Raw genomic sequence first — 9,539 nt, 5'->3', positions numbered from 1 at the left:
AGCCCGACTCTTCAACCCCTCCAGGGATCCCGGGGACTCCCCCCTGCCCTGGGCAGCCCATTCCAACGCCCAACAGCCCCTTCTGCACAGAAATCCTTCCTCAGAGCCAGCCTGACCCTGCCCTGGGCAGCTTGAGGCCATTCCCTCGGGGCCTGGCGCTGGGGCCTTGGCTCCAGAGACTCATCCCCCCTCTCTGCCCCCTCCTGGCAGGGAGTTGCAGAGGGCCAGGAGGTCTCCCCTCAGCCTCCTCTGCTCCAGACTGAACCCCCCCAGTTCCCCCAGCCGCTCCCCAGCAGACCTGTGCTCCAGACCCTGCCCCAGCTCCGTTGCCCTTCTCTGGCCACGCTCGAGTCATTCAATGGCCTTTTTGGGGTGAGGGGCCCAAATGACAGGAGGAGACACGGGTCCTTCCAGGGGCTGGGTACCCAAAGGGCGCCCGAGCTGAGCCCTACCTCCCCATGGACCTGCAGCGGGAGGAGATGAAACCCCTGTGGGGATTCTGCTTCCCACTGCTGTTGAGGCAAAACCAGGGGAGGTGTCTTGCTTGGTGTTTGCTGAAGGGCATCTCTGATCGCGGCTCCTTTCCTGGGCTGGGCTGCGCTGGCAGCCCCAAGCAACAATGGGCAGCAAGGAGAAAACTGTGCCGGGTCTCTCTTAATTTAATTGCTGAGGGACAGGCTGAGCACGCACCGCCACAGACATCCTTTGGGGTTCATTTTATCACTGTCTGTAAACATCAGCATGAGGAAACTTGCTTCTAACGTAAAGGGCTTTTTAATTTAGCGGAGAGAGACAGAGCAGGTAATTAAAGTCTGGCAATGCTCTGCAGGGAGGTGCTGGGCAGTGGCTCTAATGCTGCTCCGAGGCAGGGCTGGTCCAGCCGCATCCCCCAGCAGGTCCAGAGGAGACTCCAGCTGGGGTCTGGCTGCTGGGGAGGACGAGCTCTGCATGTCTGTACTTAAAGGGGGCTCAGAGAAACGATGGGGACAGACATTTTAGCAGGGCCTGTAGCCACAGGACAAGGGGTGATGATTTTAAGGTGAAAGAGGGGAGATTCAGACTATGTATAAGGAAGAAATTGTTTATGCTGAGGGGGGTGAGGCCCTGACACAGGCTGCCCAGAGAAGCTGTGGCTGCCCCCTCCCTGGAAGGGCTCAAGGCCAGGTTGGACGGGGCTTTGGGCAACCTGGGCTGGGGGAAGGTGGCCCTGCCCGGGGCAGGGGGGCGGGACTGGATGGGCTTTATAGGTCTCACCAAAACTGTTCTGATTTCATGATTTCAAGGCAAATGCACCCCAGGAACAGGAGCAGCAAGCTCCTGTTTTGGCCCATAACAATTCAAAGCAGGCCAGTGTGCTGGATAAATATTTCTGTTGGTTGTTGCAGGCCAGAGGTAGTTTGTGGATAATCATCACAAAAGAATCAGCGGCCTCTGATCCACTGAGATCAATTTTTAATGAAGCTGGAATAATAGAGAAATCCCAGCACAGTGAAGAGTTCATACAGGGTGAATGAAGAGAGCTGGGCTGACCTGGCTGCGATCCTAGGAGAAGAATAGGAAAGCTCGTACGGGATTCAATGAATAGGAAATTAAAAACTGGAGTGTAATCAATGACATTCAAGGTAGGCTTACGAGGAGATAGAGCCTGTCAAAACAAGCTTGGTTTGCTGCTTTGGAGCTGGTTTGTTTGGTAACTGCATGAAAGGAGCAGGTTCTTACAACATGTTCGGTTTAACGCTGCCTGCTATCAGTGCTACACACTAACAAGAGCAGATTAATGGAGAAAAATTCTAAAAATAGGGCATCAGCTGGGAATCATCTTTGAATGACAGCGCTATGGCGCAATGTTGCTATTAAGCCCATGACTACTACATCAGTGACTGTGATGCAAAAATAACTTACAATCAAACTTTCAAATAACGTGAAGATTGGCAGAGCGGTCAACCAGGAGAGAGTGGCGGCAGCCTTGCAGAGCAGTGGGGACCTCTCGGGATGGGCCTGAGCCAAACAAAAAGGGCACTCACGCGCCAAAACACCGCCAAGAAGAAGCATCTGCACCTCAGGCTGGCAGAAAATAAGCCAAACTTGTGTGAAGGCGACCGCTCCGGAGAGTGCAGTGCACCAGCAGCCCAGCACGGTGAATAAATAACTTATTAATCCACAACAGCATGAAGGGAGGAGGGACGCGGGAGAAGAGCGCTGGGTTTCATCCTCAGCCTGCGGAGCTGGGGAGATGCAGTGGATGCATCCAGCCTGCGTCTGTACCTTAGAGGGAGGATGTTGAAAGTTGAACATCCATCACAGAATCACAGAACCCCAGGTTGGGAAGGAGCTCAAGGATCTGCTGGTCCAAACTTTCTTGGCGGAAGCAGGGTCTAGACAAGCTGGCCCAGCACCCTGTCCAGCTGAATCTTAGAAGTGTCTTAAAAGTGTCCAGCATTGGGGAAACATTAGTGGGATAAAGAGCTGCTAAGATGATTTGAGATGGTAAAAACCCCTGTGCAATGAGAGGTGCTGAGAAGGGCCTTCTCAAAACCAAACTACAGATGTGCAAGAGCCTTTGAGGGCTGAATATACCTGGTGAGCAATGAGCAGAGAAGCTCCTGGGTCCCTGGGACAAGACCACAGCGAGTGGGGGGTTTCGTTGTACCCAGGTGGGGGTAAATTGGTGCAAGAAGCCAGTTGTCATGGGGTGCTGGAATCAGATTCTGCTCACCGCCCATCTGGCCATCCCTTAACGGCGAGGGAGGGGGTTAATGGCACTGCTCGGGTGGGTTGCAGCACACAAGCATCAGCTGAGCCGGCTGAGATCACAGCAGAAGATGAAGAGGTGCAGGCTTCATCCCGGGCAGCACAAGCCCCGCCAGGACGCCGGGACACGGCTGCGACCTGCCCCGCTGCAGCATCAGCCACTGCTGCCCCGCGGTAAGGCTGCTCCTCCGCCACTGCCCGAGCCCTCACGAGGCAGAGACAACCTGAGGAAAATGTCCAAAGTGACAAAAATGATAAAACGCAAGGTTGTGTTGGAAGTAGAAGCAGCTCTTGGCTGGCTGACGCAGCCAACCTCTTTGCGGGTGCAGCTCACCAAAGGACAAAAAGGCACTTTCAGCAGTTTGGCTGAACTAGCTGGGTGTTCATGGGCATATGGACATTTCTGAGGGACTTTGGTCACACTGAAAGCGGAAGGAATTACCCGAGTGATCCCTTTCTCATGGTCTGATCAGTACAACCTGCTGGCATGCCCAGGCCTTCCCAATTCCCAGTTCCATGAAGGAACAGTCCTTCACTTCTAGACACAGAAACACCACTCTGGTTTTTGTTGTGGATTTTTTTCAGATTTTAAGACAAGAGAGAGAAGGGACGGCTTCTTTGTGTGCAGAGCAAATCCTCCAGCGCAGTTTGTCAGGGCAAAAGCATCTGACTCGGTTGCCGTGGTGGCGTTCCCTTCTGCTGGGTAATGAGGACATGAAGCTTCAAGCCATCACGGCTGGAAAGATGCTCTGTCCCCTCACACTGTCCAGCTGCACTCACTGAGCATCCAGGCTGCTTTTTCACAGCGGGCGAGGAGAAAGTGAAGGAAGGCACTGAAGGAGCATCCAGTCCAAGAAAAACCACCGCTGTCACGGATGTGACATGAAGAGCAGGTTTCAGAGGCTGGAGCTGTTGCCAGCTGGGGAAGGAGGTGGATCCCCAGGTCTGCGTCTGTCCACCTCAGGCTCCCATCACCCACCTGCCGCCCCCAGCCCCTGAGAAGTCCCTTCTCCCAGGGAAAACCGTTCAGGGCTGCAGAAACGCTTCAGAGCTTCCAGGTGCCCATCACTCACAAACTCAGTGACCCCCCCACCTGCACTGGGGCTGCAGAGGTGGTCTGAACGCAACCCGAAGTGACTCACACGACGTATGGCTCCTGTGGAGGAGCTGAGAGCTCCCCACGAGCCCTGGGCCACCCCTGTCACCCGCTCCCCACTCAACTCCTCCCCTGGGCTGGGACCCTCTGGGTGCTCCTCGCCTCTCTCCTCCCAGAGACCTACTGAATCAAACACTTTTTTTTCCAACTCTTTCTGCTACTCAAGCTCCTACTTAAAAGCAAGGCAAAGGTGGTTTTATTTTTCTCAGTTTGTTGTTTGGGGTTTTTTTGTTGTTTGTGGGGTTTTTGTGATTTTTTTTTTTTTTAAATCATATATTTAGCATGCCTGCCCTGCATGCCATCTATCTGTCTCATTTTTTTTTTGGCTCTGAAGCAAGCTTTTGCATGAACATATGCTTGGGAGATGTTCACAGGACACCCTGTCGAGTTCCAGCTGGGGCAGACACTGGATTTCAGTGCAAAAATGTTAGTGCAACATCGAACCACAAGCAAGAGCCCTTCCTCAGCTCTCTCTTTCCTTTCCCCTCTTTCACGTCGGTGTAAATGCTCTGCAGGACAATTCACATGTGCCACTCATGTTTTGGTGGAAAGCTCACATGTTTTTGGGGACGACAACACGGACAAATGTAGGAAATAAGTACCCTAAGGCTGACAGAAGGGGCGGGCAAACTTTCCTTCTCTCATGTTCATTATTAATGTGGCTGCAAAACTTAAGACTGTAAAAAACCTCCAAAAACTGTTCATAACATTGCACACAATACTTAAGGCATGACAACCACCACGGCATCGATGTGAGAAAAAAATTACAAGAAGAAGATAACCAGGTGCAGAATTTGCAAAAGCTGGGGAACTACATTTAGGTATCGACTTCCACCTCGATAAATAATCAAAATATTTCCATCTCTCTTCAACACATGCAAATCGTATCGAACCAAACGGCGGCACCTTGGGAAAACCACGGCACAGACACGGCACCGTCGAGTTGGGGGTGGTTAGCAGCCCCCCTCGCTGGGCTCGACACATCCCACCTGAGCTTCCTCGCCCTTCCCAGGAGACATCACCAACCTCTTCCCCACCCCTTGATCTCCAAACCAAAGGGGGATGTGGCTCCAGCTCCAGCAGGAGCTCCCTCTTCCCACCGGAGAGGACCTGGGGGTCGGTGGGAGGGAAGGACAGACCGTGCTCTCACCTGTTGGTGAAGACTTTGCTGTAGTTGAACACCTGGATCTCCAAGATCTCATTCCCATCAATATTGCTCGCCACCGGCCAGCGGAAGGTCTGTGGAGAAAGGACGGGAGGGAGAGGTCAGGCTTGGTTTGAGGACCTGCTGTAGAGGCGATGAGGATGGAGCTGAGATGACCATAGACAAAGGGTAACTAGCCCAGCTAGCCAGATGACCAGGGAAAAAGGCTAACTAGCCTACATTTTTTTTTCCCAGCAAAAAGGCAGACAGGGCTGTTTTACAGGAGTTTCACAAAGAATATGCCTTGGAGTCAAATATTTTTTATATATAGCATGAATATTAATATACATATTATAAATGTATATATATTTACATATATACAGGATTTACACTTATACACTTATAACATTAAAAAAAAAGTATATATATAAAAATCACTTTCATTTGTGTTATTTTTTTTCTTCCCGAGGCAAGAATTCAGTCTGCCAGGCTAAACCACCTGAGGTGCCCTCAGTTTTCCAAGCCACGGGTCTCTCGTGGCCTCCCAAAGCCAAGCACCCCCCCCTTGCCAAGCTGCTCTGGGAGCATCACAGGATGGGGATGTCACGCCTCAGCTGCGGAGGCAGCAGGGTTGAGCCCTGCATCGCTCATGGGAGCAGCAGGACTGCCTTCAAAGTCCTGAAAGGAAAATGCTTATCAAGCAACTTCACAGGAAGAAATTAGTGACTCTTCAGAAATATGCCAACGCTCATTTCTTAAGCTGTTTTTTTTGTTTTGGTTTTTTTTTTTTTCTCCTTTTACATTCACTGCAGTGAGTCGAGGAAGCAAATGGAAAAAAAAAATCCTGAAATATAAAAGAAAACTAGAAATGGCCCAGTGACAGTGATAACATTTTGGTTATGGTCCAGCCTCACTCCTCATTCTGCAGCTGGGTTTACTCCGGGCTCTCCACCGTGAAGATGTAACTCGGCCCAGCACATGTGCTGCTCCCTGCTCCTCCTTCCCCCTGCTCTGCTGCTCCGTTACCTGGTACTAAGTTGATAAACACAACCAGCAACCCTAAGACTAAGTAGACTGGCTCTGAGGAAGGATTTCTGTGCAGAAGGGGCTGTTGGGCGTTGGGATGGGCTGCCCAGGGCAGGGGGGAGTCCCCAGGATCCCTGGAGGGGTTGAAGAGTCGGGCTGAGCCAGCGCTGAGGGGTCTGGGGGAGTTGGGAACGGTCAGGGAGGTCATGGTGGGGCTGGAGGAGCTGCGAGGGCTTTTCTAATCCGGATGATTCTGGGATGCTGTAGTTACAAGCTGCCTGCCCCCTCCTGCCATCATCACGCCTCTCTGCCCTGAGGAGTTGTCCTGTCCCGACTGTTCAGGGCTCCTCAACACATGGAGGAGATTCATCAGCCCAGGGCTCCTGCCCCCAGCTTCTCCTCTCCACCGCAGCCCTCAGACACAGCGGTGAAGAGGATGGAGTCCACCAAGTCACGAGCACACGAGCAGCCCATCAACCTCCCACGAAGTTCTGGATGTTAAACTGGTCCCATTATCTGCAGCTTCAGCTGGGCAGAGGACCCCCCATCCTGCCTCACAGCGGGAGTGACGCTCCCGGGGTCTGCCCGGAGGTGCCTGGAGAGACCAGAGCTTAGACTTTCTCAAGGGGAACTATTCGCTTTTACCAGCAGCAGCAGTTTATTATGGGATGAGCTGCTCTGCCAAGATCAGAACTTCAGGTTGCTTCTGAGATGGAGACAGAACGCCCAAGCACAAGGGACATGATTTCTGCCTGTATCACAGAATAATCGAATCCCAGACTGGTTTGGGGGGAAGGGACTTTCAAAGCCCACCCAGTGCCCCCCCCTGCCCCAGGCAGGGCCACCTTCCCCCAGCCCAGGTTGCCCAAAGCCCCGTCCAACCTGGCCTTGAGCCCTTCCAGGGAGGGGGCAGCCACAGCTTCTCTGGGCAGCCTGTGCCAGGGCCTCTCCACCTTCAGTGTAAACAGTTTCTTCCTTACATCTAGTCTGAATCGACTCTCTTACAGTTTAAAACCATCACCCCTTGTCCTATCACTACAGGCCCTGCTAAAAAGTCTGTCTCCATCTTTCCTATAAGCTGCCTTTAAGACCTCTTTAAGTATGGAAAGGATCCTCCCGGACCTTCCTGATAGCTGCTGTCTGTGAATTCTCACCACCTCAGCACAGCCTCAGCTTTGATCCCTCTGACCAGAGCCTCGCCCAGTACAAGACAAACCCAAACCCCTCCGTTATCCCCATGGGAGACTAAACCATGGTCCAGGCACAGGTTCTTTTCTGCTCACACACGTCTGAGGCAGACTGGGGGTTTAAAGAATTTTGGAAGCACCTCTTGAAATCCCAGCAGAGCTCTGTTCCTGGACACAAATGGGTCCTGGGTTTTTTAGTTTCCCCTTCCTTAGAAATACCATTCTCTGCCCACAGACCAAATTTTGGGGAGGAACTGGAGTAAGCGGGCATCCCTGGGTCACGAACACACCTGAGCCAGGCTCTGTGCCCCATCCTCGGGCTATATGGGGGAGAACAGCAGCTGTCTCCTGCTCTCTGGGTCCGTACAGAGGACAGGGAAGTCCTGCTCTACAGTTAGGTCCTCCCTCTCCAGGGAGCAGACCCCAGAGCTCAGCTGTGGCTCCCAAGATAAGGCACAGAAACAGCGCTGCCTAGACACCCCCTCCCCTCAGTTAAGAGGTTTTTCAGGCAGCAAAATAACAAACAAGTCCATTTGGAAAGCTCAGCGGCTGCCAGGATCCCCCGGGCACAGCCTTGCCCACAGCTTTCCACACCAAGAAGCTCGTCCAGGGATGCTCAGGGCGCAGCCCATCCGCTGCTGCTGCAGCAAACCCCGGGGGCAGAACGTGCTTCCATCTGCTGCGCTCCGCCACCTGGGAACGCTCCTTGCGCCTCCATTTCCAGAGGGACCCACCCGTCCAGAGCCACTGATGCCATTTGCTTAAAGCACTTGGGAGTTTTGCCTAAAATCCTGGGGAATGCGACGCAGGGTGCCATTTGCTGCCGTCAGAAATCATCCCGCCGCGGTGTCGTCCCTGGTTTCTTAGGGCTGGGCTTTGGAAAGGGGCTCAGGTCCGATTTCTGCTGCAGATCCCTTGGATTTGACTAAAGCGTTTAGGACAGAATGTAGATGCTTTCAGTTTGGGGCTTAAAAATCAGGGTTGGGATTCCTCCACCTTGACTTAGATGCTTAGGAGTTACCCACCTAAATCACCCCTCCTCGTCCGAGCTCTCCATCCCTGGAGAAGCTGTGGTGCATCCTGCCTCACCTTTGCGAGGGGGTCACACTCTTTTCTATCCTTTCCAGACTATCTAGGCATGACTATACCCCTCAGATTAAAGGAGGGCACCGGGCTCTGGAAGCTGTCAAAAATCCCCCCCCCCCCCCAAAAAAAAAAAATCGAAGTCATACTATTTCAAAACATATAATAACTAAACCTTTTCTGAGAGGAAAGGCTGCATTTGAGATACATAATTCAAAAACTGCAGGTATGATTCACTAAAGCTCTTTCTGCAGTGGTTAAACCATAAAAATAATTTAGAATTTTTTTAAAAATGCCTACAGCAGATGATCTCTGCCCAAGAGGCACAGGGAGGACTGAAATCACTTGTGTCATCAAGTAAAGGCCAAAATATAATAGCTCACAGAGCCTGATCATCAAGGTGTGTGCTTTAACTGGTATCAAGGGTTTCACTGGACAAATTCAGATTTAAAGAGATGCCAGGTTTGGCTCAAGGTCCATTAAGCAAAGCCATAAGCATGGAATTCAAATGTACAATGCTCCAAGGTGGCTCAAATTTAAGGAATGATCAAGTCAGATTCTAGAATAGCTATGAACTTAATCACAGAATGCTGAAGGTAATGGCATTAATAAAAATATGCAAGTTAGCTAGAAAAGCAAAAGTTCTCTGAAATACAAGAGCAGAACAAACAGGATCAGTCAGTAAGGAAAATAATTTCATAAAAATGCAAGAGAGAAGTGGCAGCAAAACCCCATGCTTTCAAATTAAAATAACAAGCCACTACCTATGTTTCTCCCCTCCTGTCACCTCTTACACAACAGAGCTCATCAACTACCTCCAAACAGCCCTCTGATAACTGCTCATTATTTGTTGACTCCTACCTTCAGCTACCTACAGCAGTTCTAAAAAATATACTTTCTACTGAACAGGCTTAATTGCACTCTGTGGCATTTTGAGTAAATTACTTAAAAAGTTAACCTTGTAAAATACTACAGTCCAAACAAAGACCCAAAAGAATGTTTTATGCTTTTCTTACCTGATTCTTTAGAGCTCTTTACCACAAGTGCATCTACCTCTACTGATTTTGGTCTAAGTGGTAATGGTTCAGAGTCTAACTTTGGTTTTGTTACTGGCTCAACTTCAGATTTCGGTCGAAGAGGAACAACTTCTCCATTAGATCTGTAGCAAGATGACAAATGACAAGACATAACT

General features: G+C 51.0%; 1 protein-coding gene across 13 annotated transcripts in view; it reads right to left on the bottom strand.

Annotated features, from left to right (window-relative positions):
- Window positions 1-9,539, bottom strand: part of OTOF (otoferlin) — a 103,563-nt gene that overhangs the window by 83,588 nt on the left and 10,436 nt on the right. For all 13 annotated transcript variants that reach the window (XM_026845407.1, XM_026845408.1, XM_026845411.1 and 10 more), the window contains exon 3: window positions 5,058-5,146. In XM_026845407.1, coding sequence (XP_026701208.1) covers window positions 5,058-5,146 — 89 coding nt within the window. The remainder of the gene's footprint in view (window positions 1-5,057; window positions 5,147-9,539) is intronic.

Source organism: Athene cunicularia (assembly GCF_003259725.1).
Source record: "Athene cunicularia isolate RWA chromosome 3 unlocalized genomic scaffold, athCun1 chr3_part1, whole genome shotgun sequence".
Classification (NCBI taxonomy): Eukaryota; Metazoa; Chordata; class Aves; order Strigiformes; family Strigidae; genus Athene; species Athene cunicularia.
This window is presented reverse-complemented; position numbering and strand designations above follow the sequence as displayed.